The sequence below is a fragment of the Dendrobates tinctorius genome, unplaced genomic scaffold (assembly GCF_039654945.1).
Source record: "Dendrobates tinctorius isolate UK_male_01 unplaced genomic scaffold, ASM3965494v1 ptg000250l, whole genome shotgun sequence".
Lineage (NCBI taxonomy): Eukaryota > Metazoa > Chordata > Amphibia > Anura > Dendrobatidae > Dendrobates > Dendrobates tinctorius.
The window spans coordinates 3,748,906-3,762,246 of NW_027361917.1; the positions used below are offsets into that span (position 1 = coordinate 3,748,906).

The window sequence follows — 13,341 nt, forward strand, 5'->3', positions numbered from 1 at the left end:
TTCTGGATCTAGGGGAGCCAGAACTCATATCTACCCAATAACTTGTTGCGGTATCCGGCGGACACCGACAGAGTAGGCGGTTGCCTACTTTTCTTCAGCCACACCTGGCTCGCTGTCGCCACGACAAGTGGGTCAGGGAGCTGGTGTCCTCTTGATAGAATTTTCCTCTCCCCCTCCAACTCTCTTTTTCCTTTCCTATCCCCCCAAGGGAAAGACAAGAGCCTTCCTTTGGGCTGTTCAGGCTCTCTTAAGGGACGGAGTCATTATTCCGGTCCCTCATCACGAAAGGTTCAGAGGATTTTATTCAAACCTTTTTGAGGTTCAAAAGAAGGATGGGACGATGCGACCCATTCTGGATCTCAAACTGTTAAATCAGTTTGTCAGGGTACGACGATTCCGAATGGAATCTCTCCGATCAGTTGTCGCTTCCACGGAAAAAGGAGAGTTCCTATCATCCATCAACATCAAGGATGCTTACCTTCACATTCCGATCTGCCCGTCCCACCAGCAGTTCCTGCGTTTTGCAATTCACGAGGAACACTTCCAGTTCATTGCCTTGCCCTTCGCACTCACCACTGCCCCCAGGGTCTTTACCAAGGTCATGGCAGCTGTCATGGCCATTCTTCACTCTCGGGGAGTAGTGGTGTTACCGTATCTGGACGACCTGCTCATCAAGGGTCCGTCCCTTCTAGCCTGCGAGGAATCCGTGGAGATAACAGTAAATACAATTTCGCGCCAGGGGTGGAAGATAAACTTCGAAAAGTCTTCCCTGAAACCGGCTCAGCAGATTTCCTTTTTAGGAATGATCTTGGACACTTCCCGTGGGTTGGTCATTCTCCCTCCAGAAAAGACGCAAGCCTTACAACAGGCAGTGCGGACTCTTTCCCGACCAGCTTCTCACTCCATTCGTTTCAGCATGAGAGTTCTCGGAAAGATGGTGGCTGCGATGGAAGCAGTTCCATTTGCACAGTTCCATCTCCGTCCCTTACAACATGCGTTGCTGTTATCTTGGGACAAGAACCCGTTCTCCCTTGACCGTCGGATCCTTCTGTCCCTGCGGGTCAGGCAAGCCCTCAGGTGGTGGACACTGAGGTCCTCCCTGAATCAAGGGAGGTCTTTTCTCCCAGTAAGATGGTTGGTAGTAACCACTGACGCAAGTCTTCTCGGCTGGGGTGCGGTCTTTCGTCACCACACGGCACAGGGTCATTGGTCTACCCGAGAGTCACGTCTCCCCATCAACATTTTGGAGATACGAGTGATCAGATTTGCTCTACGGAGTTTCCACCATCTCCTTGCAGGTCACCCCATCAGGATCCAATCCGACAACGCCACTGTTGTAGCGTATATCAACCGCCAGGGAGGTACCCAGAGCGGGATGGCCATGCTTGAAGTGAGTCACATCCTCCATTGGGCCTAGACCAACCATTCGCCCATCTCAGCAATTCACATCCCGGGCGTAGAAAATTGGGCGGCAGATTTTCTCAGTAGCCAAGGCATTGGCTCGGGAGAGTGGTCTTTTCATCTGGAAGTCTTTCAGCAGCTTTGTCATCGTTGGGGGACTCCAGATGTGGACCTCATGGCCTCCAGACTAAACAACAAGGTGTCTCGGTTCATTGCCCGATCGCGCGATCCATGCGCCATCGGAGCGGACGCCCTAGTTCTGCTATGGCACCGGTTCCCCCTCTTTTCCCCCTCTTCCCTTGCTTCCGAGGGTCATCAAGAAGATCAGAACGGAGGGTGTACCAGTGATCCTAGTCGCGCCAGATTGGCCGCGCCGAGAATGGTATGCAGAACTAATACAACTGGTCGCCGACGTCCCCTGGAGACTTCCAGATCGCACGGATCTGCTCTCTCAGGGCCCGATTTACCACCAGAACACCAGGGCCCTGTCTTTGACGGCGTGGCCGTTGAATCCTGGGTTTTAGCACAGGCTGGGTTCTCTCAAGACGTGATTTCCACCATGATTAGTGCTATGAAGCCTGTGTCCAGGCGTATCTATCACTGCACCTGGAAAACCTTGTTTTCATGGTGCAAGGATCATGGTCGATCCCCTCTGGTGTTCTCCATTCCGGCCATATTGGAGTTCCTTCAATCCGGACTAAAATCAGGCCTCGCGCTTAGCTCGCTCGATGGCCAAATTTCGGCCTTGTCAGTGCTTTTCCAATGCCAAATTGCCACCAAACCTCAGGTCAAGATGTTCATTCAAGGAGTCTCCCATGTGGCGCCTCCTTATAGAAGGCCATAAGAATCATGGGACCTTAACCTGGTTCTCGGGGCCTTACTACAAGAGGCTCCTTTCGAACCGCTGCAGGACGTGTCATTGACAGTCCTCTCTTGGAAAGTGGTCCTTCCAGTGGCAATTACGTCAATCAGATGAGTTTCGGAATTGGCAGCCCTGTCCTGCCGTTCTCAGTTTCTGAATTTTCATCAGGACAAGGTAGTTCTCAGGACGTCCCCGTCCTTACTGCCCAAGGTCGTCTCCTCTTTCCATCTCAACGAGGAAATTGTTTTGGCTTCCTTTTGTCTGGCGCCAGTCCATCGCATTGAGAAGGCCCTCCACACCCTGGATGTGGTTAGGGCGCTGAGACTGTACATCTTGCGGATGGCTTCCTTCCGCAAGTCAGATGCCTTGTTCAGGGTGTGTGCACACGCTGCGGATTCTGCTGCGGTTCCGCAGCAGTTTTGGCCGCTGCGGGTCCGCAGCAGTTTTTTGCTGCGGTGTACAGTACCATTATTCCCTATGGTAATATAAAACCGCAGTGCAGACGGTGCTGATTTTTCCGCTCAGTTTTTCTGCGGTTTTGAAACCGCAGAAAGAATTGACATGTCAATTCTTTCTGCGGATTCCGCTGCGGTTTGCCATCTCCTCCATTGAGATGAAAAACTGCAGGGCAAAACCACAGAGCAATCCGCAGGTAAAACCGCAGGTCTTGTGACCTGCAGATTTACTTGCGGATTGTACAAAAACCGCGCAGCCAAATCCGCACTACAATCCGCAGCGTGTGCACATACCCTCATACTTCCAGAGGGGCATATTAAGGGTCTAGCAGCTTCAAAAGCAACGCTAGCCAGGTGGATTTGCTTAGCGATTCAGGAATCCTACCGTGTCAGGAACGCATCTGTCCCAGCGGAGATTAAGGCGCACGCTACCCGGTCAGTGGCCGCCTCTTGGGCCATTCGGCACCAGGCCTTGGCAGAACAGGTCTGCAAGGCTGCAACTTGGTCCAGTCTGCATACTTTTACAAAACATTACCAAATTCATTCTCAGGCCTCTGTGGATGCAGCGCTCAGCAGACGCATCCTGCAATCGGCAGTACCTCAGTGTTGAGTGGTTCATGGGGTATTAGCAGAGGTATGCTCCCCACCCAGGGATTGCTGTAGGACATCCCACTGTCTGTGTCCCCCAATGAGGCGTAGGAGAAATAGTGATTTTTGTGTACTCACCGTAAAATCCTTTACTCTGAGCTATTCATTAGGGGACACAGCACCCGCCCTGTTTAGCCTACTGGCTCATTTGTAGCATTCTTAGGTTTTGACATAGTTATGGTTATTGTTGACTGTTTAAGCTCTTACTGCTTTTTTCACCCAACTGGAGATAACTCATCCAGCGAGAGGGTGTATACTGCAGGGGAGGAGTTAACTTTTTTCTGTTTTACTTAGTGTCCTCCTAGTGGCAAGCAGCATAACACCCACTGTCTCTGTGTCCCCCAGTAAATGGCTCGGAGAAAAGGATTTTACGGTGACTACGCAAAAATCCCTATTCTCCCAGAAAATAAAATGTTACTGTTGTGATGAGCTTTTGAATGGAAGAGGAGCCGTTAAACCTACGGCCAGGGTGCCCAGCATCATTTACTATATTATTAATTTAACAGGTTTTAAATTTAATTTCTGTGTTTTTGATGGGGGATGGGACAACGCCTTTTAACTTCAAGATGTAAATATTTCATTCATATGATTGTGATAGTGACACCTAATGGCTATTTAGCAAAATTCAGTTTTATGGTGAATGATAGTATCAGCATGGCCTACAAGTCTCCTTACACCGACTTGGCAATCTCCAAAAGGAGATACTTTATAATTAGACTTTCCTGTCAGAGCTTCTCACCCAGCTAAGCAACCTATAATAAAATTTTTTATTTCTATACCACCAACCTACAGGTGCATCTCACAAAATTAGAATATCATCAAAAAGTTAATTTATTTCAGTTCTTCAATGCAAAAAGTGAAACTCATATATTATATAGAGTCATTACAGAGTGATCTAGTTCACGTATTTATTTCTGTTAATGTTGATGATTATGGCTTACAGCCAATGAAAACCCAAAAGTCATTATCTCAGTAAATTAGAATGCTTTATAACACCAGGTTGAAAAATTATTTTAATATCTGAAATGTTGACCTACTGAAATGTATGTTCAGTAAATGCACTCAATACTTGGTCGGGGCTCCTTTTGCATCAGTTACTGCATCAATGCGGCATGGCATGGAGGTGATCAGCCTGTGGCACTGCTGAGGTGTTATGGAACCCAGGTTGCTTTGATAGAAGCCCAGCTCATCTGCATTGTTGGGTCTGGTGTCTGTCATCTTCCTCTTGACAATATCCCATAGATTCTCTATGGAGTTAAGGTCAGGCGAGTTTGCTGGCCAATCAAGCACAGTGATACTGTTGTTTTTAAACCAGGGATTGGCACTTTTTTGCAGTGTGGTAAGGTGCCAAGTCCTACTGGAGAATGAAATTTCCATCTCCAATAAGCTTTTTGGCAGAGGGAAGCATGAAGTGGACCTACACCAGCAGATGACATCGCTCCGAAAACCATCATTGATTGTGGATACTTCACACTAGACCTCGGAAATCAAGGTCCCAGCGTCTGGAGGAAGAGTGGAGAGACAGACAACCCGTAGAGACAGACAACCCTAGCTGCTTGAGGTCTAGTGTGAAGTTTCCACAATCAGTGATGGTTTGGGGAGCCATGTCATCTGCTGGTGTAGGTCCACTCTGTTTTATCAAGACCAAAATCAGTGCAGCCGTCTACCAGGAAATTTTAGAGCACTTCATGCTTCCCTCTGCTGACAAGCTTTTTGGAGTTGGAAATTTCATTCTCCAGCAGGATTTGGCACCTGTTCACACTGCTAAAAGTACCAATACCTGGTTTACAAACAACAGTATCACTGTGCTTGATTGGCAGCAAACTCGCCTGACCTTAATCCCATACAGAATCTATGGGGTATTGTAAAGAGGAAGATGAGAGACAACAGACCCAACAATGCAGACGAGCTGAAGGCTGCTATCAAAGCAACCTGGGCTTCTATAACACCTCAGCAGTGCCACAGGCTGATCGCCTCCATGCCACACCGCATTGATGCAGTAATTGATGCAAAAGGAGCCCCGACCAAGTATTGAGTGCATTTACTGCACATACATTTCAGTAGGCCAACATTTTGTATTTTAAAATCATTTTTCCATGCTGGTGTTTATAAAGTATTCTAATTTACTGAGATAATGGCTTTTGGGTTTTCATTGGCTGTAAGCCATAATCATCAACATTAACAGAAATAAACACTTGAAATGGATCACACTGTTTGTAATGACTCTATATAATGAGTTTCACTTTTTGTATTGAAGGACTGAAATTAACTTTTTGATTATATTCTAATTTTGTGAGGTGCACCTGTATTCCCCAGCACTTTACATTTCAGAGGTTACTTGTACAGACAATAAAGACAGAGCAGAGTAAACACATAATTTAACAGATACCTCGAGGAGTGTGTCCTACTCGCAAGATTACAACTGAAGCAGTTCACCTGCTTTGCACTGTTATGGGGTAAACGTCCCGAAACATGTCTTTGCAAATGAAGTTTCTGGTTTGACGACTTATCCTAAGTCATGTGGCGAAGCCCTTAAGGTCGATAGTGAGTTTTAGGATTGCTTCTTCCAATAGGAGGCACAAGAGCTCCTGTCTCCTACCTCTCTGAAGTGACTATTTGCACACACACAGATGATTACAATATTATATTTTAGCTAATTTATGAAATGTCATGAGTTCTGTGCTTCCTTCATTTCCTTTCATTTTTCATTCACTCCAGTAAGACCTTTTCATGTTGTTCTGTATACTTGTCTTAAGGTTGCTACGCTGATCCTCAGAAGGGGGCTGCCGTTGGTAGGTCTTTCTCTTTGAGTTGGAGAAATCATCCCGATGCTCATGAGCCAATGAGATTCCGCAGTGCCACTACCTCAGGGGCTCCCGGTGTGGAGAAAGCGAGGAACATTGTGCGGCAAAAAGCCACAGGTACTTCTTAAAAAGTTATTCGATTTAAAATGGGTACGCCTTATTTGTGAAGTCATTTTTTTGTTTTTTCCTTGTACTTGTACTGCGGTTTTGCCTGCGGTTTTACACCTCATAATGGATGAGGTGTAAAACTGCAGCGTTTCTGCACCAAACAGTTGACAGGCTGCGGATTGTAAACCGCAGCATAACCGCGTGAAAAAATCCGCAGCATGTGCACAGCGTTTTTTAATTTCCATAGGAAATAAAGGTACTGTACAACGCAGCAGAATCTGCTGCGGACCCGCTTCTGCAGAAACGCTGCGGAACCGCAGCAGAATCCGCACCGTGTGTACATACCCTTAGTAATGGGCATAGTGCCATGTGTGGTCAGGCAGACTAGCAATCATTTACACCAGAAATTTTCAGAAATTGTAGTGCAAATATACACCATTGATATTTTGGTACACACAGTGAGATAGGTATCGACTTTGAAGGAGTAATTTCGCAACATTCCTCCCTCTCCAGTCTGTCGTGCTTGCCTTCTGGACCACTGCAGACCATCATTGACCTCCCCCCTTACACACACACTCCATCTTTCCTATCGTTGCTCAGTGGTCAGATTTTCATATGCCTTCATCTTCCATGGTTTTGTTCAACTTAACACATCAAAACATCACCCTGAGGACTCAACTATGAAGCCAAGCGCTTAATCCATCTTTGTGTTTCCTAGTGAGTTCACATTTGGTCTCCTCGGTTCTGGTATTGAACTCTATAGAGTTCCTATGTTGGATGTTACAGTATTGGATCTCTTGGGTGGTGGTCATTATTTGACACTTTTTCTTATTCCCTCTACTCTTCTCTAAAGCCAAGAGAAGTCAGTCTATCAGCAACTGTGTTCATCTCTATGAGGCTTTGCCAGCTGCTAAAAGTGTCCCACATCTCCTCCACACTGTGAGCTCTCTCTTACCTGGTATCTCTTATGCTTCTTGCTCTCAGAAACTTTCAGGTACTGTATCTATCTCTCCCTTGTTCATTTTTCCCTGCTCTGCCGTGTTAGGTTTTCCATCTTCTTTTACCTTCCAGTCTAACGTCCTCTTTCCTTTTCTCCAATCTAAACTGATTTAGATGCTTGCAGCTCCTTGTTTTCTCGTTGTCTTCATTAAAGTCTTCTATAATTTACTAGACTAATTAATAGTAAATTATATAAAAGTATTATAAAATATTAATAGACATATGCCATTTCTAATGTGTTTTAAAGGGTTGGGTTGTCCGCTTTACAAAAATGATAATCCTGGATCTAGATTTGATTAATGTACAGGGTGGTGTTTGATTTTATTACTTACTATTGGGGCATATAATAACATGGAGGTGACGGGCATTCATTAATAACATCTGCCATCACTTGCACCAATATTCGCTGTCTGCAAGGTTTCCCAGCAGTGAGACCCCCTGTGATCAGGGGGAGCTCCTCTATGAGCAGGATGAATGCACAGTTTACAGGGAATAACGGTGACATTTAACGCATTCGGTTCCGTATGATTTGAGTTAGAGAGAAGTGGTGAGGGTGATTTTACCATTGAAACTAGAGATCTCAGTGTGTAGGTCCTAGCAGAAGAATAAAAAGTGAATTGAATCTGGTCCAAATTAGCTTTAAAGTGCAGAGATTGACACTCACCGTACCCCAAATGCATCAACATTCCCCCAATGCACTTCCAGGGACTTTGCATGTCACTTTATCGTGTAATTTCTCAGTGCTGGCACGTCGGATTATTACAAAGTAGTCATTTTAATTGTTGTACTAAGACCTATACAGCCACCTGTCATCTTGAAATATTATCATTAAGCTATATTTATAATATACAATACTATTTTAGTTTAACTTTTTTTTTTTTTTTTACTCATTAGAAGTGGATGAGATGCAGCAGCCGCAGGAAGCTGGCTATGAATCTGGAGGAGCTGGCTGTCAGGAGCCCCAAGAGCTTACCCGCTGTAGCAGTACCTCTGATATAGCCGCGCAGTCATGTCCTGACTCCCTACAAGGTGAGCTGTCAGCCATCCTGTAGAGCTACTTTGGAAAGTCCACATTGACATTTCAACCTGTAGATCTGACAATTCTCTTTTAATGAGAATCTGATATACAGTATCTGAACGCTTTCTTACTGCTAATTCTTGAAGGGTAGCACAGTGGCTATTTGGTTAGCATTGTGGTCTTGTAGCGCTGGGTCCGAGGTTAGAAAACAACCAAAGAATCGCTGACACGGAGTTGAGTTTTCTTTGCAGCATTTGCATCCTGATACTAATACAACGTTGGATATATTATTAATAAATCTATTGGAGTGTGGTACACGTCTAGCTTCTCGCCCTCTGAGACTTTTATATACTAACCCATTTATATTCTTAAACTGACAGAGCAAACAAACGAAAACACTATTGAATGTTCACTGGACTCCTTCACGGCACAAGAAGCCACCGATGGACTGGTGAAGGATGCTGATCGGCCAATGGTAAGTGCTTCTTATGCGCCCAAGGCTCGATTGTAGGCTTCTCCATGTACAGTAACATTCCTTTGATGCTAACTGGGGCAGGCGCCGAATTAATTGAGGCCCCGGCTTCGGGGTGGGATAGGCCGCGGGAGGTAAGGTGGTCGGCCTGCCCCAGAGAGGTGCGCAGGAGCGGTGGCGTGGAGGATGCAGGAGCGGGTAAGGCGCAGCTGAGCTGCGGGTGCACGCGAGACACGCAGGGGGTGCCTTCCTGCCCCCCCGTTCCCTCTCTGGGGAAAAAAGGAAAAAAAAAAAAAAGCGAGAAGGAGAAAAACGCCTTGCTCATGCAATATGGCCAGGGAGGGTAAAGCGCACACAATTTTTTTTTTTTTTTTTTTTACGCTGCATGCATCTCCTGTAGAGAAGCTTGGCGGCTGCTAAGCAGCCTGAGCCAGGGCCGGGACCCAAATGGGAGACCTAATCCCAAACGTGCCCAGGAGCCCCCCTCCGGTAGCTGAGTCCAGAGAGCCAAATCCTCCGGAAGGCTATCACTATGGCGTCGCTTACAAAGGCGATCGACTCTCTTCACGCCCGGAGAAGGATCCTCCATCTCACGAGAACCCTCGGCCTGCAGAGGCTGCTCTCATGCCAGACAGATGCCAAAGGAGCGCACCTACACGAGGTCTTTCCGGGTTGCCCGGTGCCTCGGCATCTGGTTGTTCAGCATCACGCTCTCTGTCACCTATGTTCGGGAGCAGGCAGAGTGTGGATTGGGACTCAGACGCTCCGCCGGACCTGGATATCCTGGGCTGTCAGTAGCAATAGACAGCCTCATTGGAGCTGTCAAGCAAACCTTGGGGGTAGAGAATGAAGTTACCCTGGCCTTGAGCCATAAAGTAGCCTTTAGACAGGCCAGGTGTCCGCACAGAGTCTTTGGCACTCACCCAGAGTTTGAAGGCATTGGGCAGCGCCACAGAGAATGCCCAGATAGGCGCTTCTCGGGTCAGGAGACTATGGAGGCAAGATATCCATTTGCCCCTGAACTCTGTAAGAAAAAAAAGATCGACGGAATCACCAGTGGTGGATCCACCAGTATCTCGTCTGGCCTCGAAGTCCATTAAGAATCCCTCTGATAGGCTCATTGAGAGCTTGGCTCGATTAGTGTTTTTGAAGCGTCAGCTTCAGCGCTCGCCCCCTCCTTTACGCAACAGGGAGAGCCAAGGCCATGATGTCATGGTCTGAGTCAGTGAATAAGGCTTTGCGAGATAGAGACCTTCCTGCGGAGGTGTTAGAGGTCACAAATCAGATTCCTATGGCCGGAGACTACTTGATCAATGCCTCCTTGGATGCGGCCAATTGTGCAGCATCGGCAGACGCTAACGCGGTAGCCATTAGGAGAGCCCTTTTTGTTAAGGGCTTGGCGAGAGGATTCTATTTCCAAGAGGTCTCTGACTTCCGTACCCTATCAAGGGCCTGTTTGGGGAAAAATTTGGATCAGCGCATTTCTGACGCGGAAGGAGGAAAGAGCAGCTTCCTTCCACAGCAGAAGATCAGGCAATCTTTTTTCCTAGTTTCCGACATAGACCCGAAACTATCGCAACTCCGGGGGGACGGCGGCAGCCAGTTCGGCCGGTCCAAATCGCCCCAGCCAGAACAGGGAGCGACAGGTCTCATGTAGACCCAATCCAGTGGAGGGTTCCGTGCCCGCCAGGTCGAGAAGTGCCAAGAACCCCCAGCCAAATGACTCGGGGAGCATTATGGGCGACATCAACAGGGCAGGCGGGCGCCTGCTCTTATTTCGTCATTCTGGGTCGAGTTGGCACACGACTCATGGGGGACGAAACTGGTGTCTACGGGTACGACTTACAGTTTGAGGAACCCCCAAGACGGTTTTTTGCCTGCCCGACTTCCCAAGGTACAGTCCAAGGCAGGGACGTTGCGGGAGGGCCGTCAGGTCACTCCAGGACAACAGGTCATTATTCCATACCAGAGCTCGAGAGGGCTCAGAAGTTTTATTCCAATCTCTTCGCAGTCCCCGAAAAGGACGGGACAGTCAGGACGATTTTGGACCTGAGGCTCCTGAACAAGTTCATCAGGATCACACATTTCAGGATGGAATAGCTTCGTTCGGTTATATCGGGCATGGTGCAGAGAGAATACATAGCCTAAGTCGGTTTTTAGGATGCCTACCTGCATTTTTTCTTTTTCTCCTCTGCATCAAAAGGTTCTTCGGGGCACCATCAATGGCCAACATTTTTAGTTTGCGGCGCTGCCCTTCGGGCTAGACACCGCTCCTGAAGGTTCACAAAACTAAGGGTAGGCGTGAGGGCCGTCTTACACTCTCGGGGCATAGTCGTCTTGCATACTTAGACGACCTCTTGGTGAAGGGTCCCTCTTTTTGAGCATGCAAGGAGAATGTCAGCATTATGCTAAATACGCTATTCCGCTTAGGATGGTTGGTCAACAGGGAAAGGTCATCCCTTGTCCCAACCCACAGGATTTTCTTCCTAGGAATGATCTTCAATACCTCCCGAGGGTTGGTGAGTCTCCCTCAAGACAGAGCCGTACCGCTCCAGCAGGGAGTCCGGAAGCTCCAGCAGCCAGTTCCTCGCTCCATTCGTTTCGGGATGAGGATGCTGGGGAAGATGGTGGCAGCAAGGGAAGCGATTCCGTTTGCCCAGTTTCCTTCTTCACCCGCTACAGCAGGATCTCTTGTTAGATTGGGATAAGAATCCATTCGCCCTCGATCAGCGGTGCCAGCTATCCTCTCAGATCAGACAGTCACTGGAGTGGTGGACGGTCAGGTCTTCGCTTCTTCAGGGTAAACCTTTTCCCCCAGACCACTGGCTAGTGGTCACAACAGATGCCAGTCTCCTGGGCCTGGGGAGCAGTGTTTCATCACCACACGACTCAGGGCCAATGGTCGCGACAGGAGGCACGCCTCCAGGTCAACTTGTTGGAGATATGTATAGTCCGGCGGACACTGCAGTATTTTCGGCACTTCCTAGCCGAACCACCCGTTCGGATTCAGTCAGTCAATGCTACTGCAGTGGCTTACGTAAATCATCAAGGGGGCACGCGCAGCAGGACAACCATGCGTGAGACGGGACACGTCCGGCAGTGAGCCGAGAACATCCAGCGGTATTTTTGGCGGGCCACATCCCAGGGGTAGAGAATTGGGCAGTCTACTTCCTCAGCCGACAGGAGGTCGTGGCTGGGGAGGGGTCCCTGCACCCCAAGGTTGTTCAGCATGTTTGCAACGACGGGGGACACCAGATGTAGATCTGATGGCGTCCAAAATGAACGCCAAGGTGCCCGTGTTCGTTGCTCGGGCACGGGTCCCACGAGTGTTCGGGGTGGAGGCGTTGGTTCTACCAGGGGACCAGTTTCTCCTTTCCATACCTGTTTCCTCCGTTGCCATCGCTTCCAGGAGTTATCAGAAAGATCAAGGTGGAAAGGGTACCAGTAGAGCTGCTGGCACCAGATGGGCTCTGACGGGCATGCTATGCAGATCCGATACAGCGGCTCACCGACATCCAGTGGCGATTGCCACAGCGTGCGGATCGACTGTCCCAAGGATCGATCTGCCACCTGAACTCGGGGGCCCTGTGTTACACGGCATGGCCGTTGAATCTTGAATTCTAGCTCAAGCGGGGTTTTCACCACGAGGTGGGCGCTACAATGGTTAGCGCCAGGAAGCATACCTCGGCGAGAGTCTATCCTTACTCCTGAAAGTTGTTCTTTACTTGGGGTCGAGAGCATGGTCTTTCGCCCCGGACATTCTCTATTCCCGACATCTTGGCCTCTCTCCAGTCGGGCCTAGACTCAGGATTAGCCCGAGCTCTCTTAGGAGTCGGATATCGGCATTGTCCTTCCTATCCCAATGTAGAATGGCTACTAATATGCAGGTAAAGGCTTTCATCCAGGGAGTCTCTCATCTAGTACCTCCCTATAAGGCGCCAATGGGCACCAGGGATCTTATCCTGGTCCTGAGTGTTCTGCAGGAAGCTCCCTTTGAGCCGCTACAGGTCTTTCCTTTACCATTTCGTTCATGGAAGGGGGTGTTTTTGGTAGCCGTCACCTCAGTTAGGCGATTGTCGGAGTTGGCGGTGCTGTTGTGCAGAGCACCGTTCCTCGCTTTCCGCAAGATAAGGTGGTGCTTAGGTCAGCTCCCCCCTTTTCTTCCAAAGGGGTGTCCTCATTCCACATCAAGGAGGATATTGTCTTGCCCTCGTCCTGTCCTGTATCAGTGTATCGCGTGGAAGAAGCTCTGCACACGTTAGACCTTGTAACAGCTCTCCGGAGGTACGTGTCAAGGACGGCACCCTTGCGCCAGAAGGATGCGCCGTTCGTGCTCCCTGAAGGGTGCAGGAAGGGACTCGCTGCCTCAAAAATCGACCATAGCCAGAGGGATCCGTTTAACTATTCAAGAGGCCTATCGCATCAGAGGGGCGATGGTTCCATCAGGGAGCAAAGCGCATTTTACTCAGGCAGTGGGCGCCTCTTGGGCGCTTCGGCATCAGGCTTCGGCAGAGCAGGTATGCAAAGCAGCAACCTGGTCCAGCCTGTACACATTTACTAAATATTACATTGTC

General features: G+C 48.6%; 1 protein-coding gene across 4 annotated transcripts in view; it reads left to right on the plus strand.

Moving 5' to 3' along the window:
- RALGAPA2 (Ral GTPase activating protein catalytic subunit alpha 2) overlaps positions 1-13,341 on the plus strand; it is a 412,397-nt gene that overhangs the window by 114,926 nt on the left and 284,130 nt on the right. For 3 of the 4 annotated variants that reach the window (XM_073557416.1, XM_073557417.1, XM_073557415.1), the window contains exons 16-18: positions 6,123-6,287; positions 8,172-8,306; positions 8,676-8,770. In XM_073557416.1, coding sequence (XP_073413517.1) covers positions 6,123-6,287; positions 8,172-8,306; positions 8,676-8,770 — 395 coding nt within the window. Of the gene's footprint in view, positions 1-6,122; positions 6,288-7,131; positions 7,273-8,171; positions 8,307-8,675; positions 8,771-13,341 lie in introns of all 4 variants that reach the window. The other variant, XM_073557418.1, reaches the window with a different exon arrangement.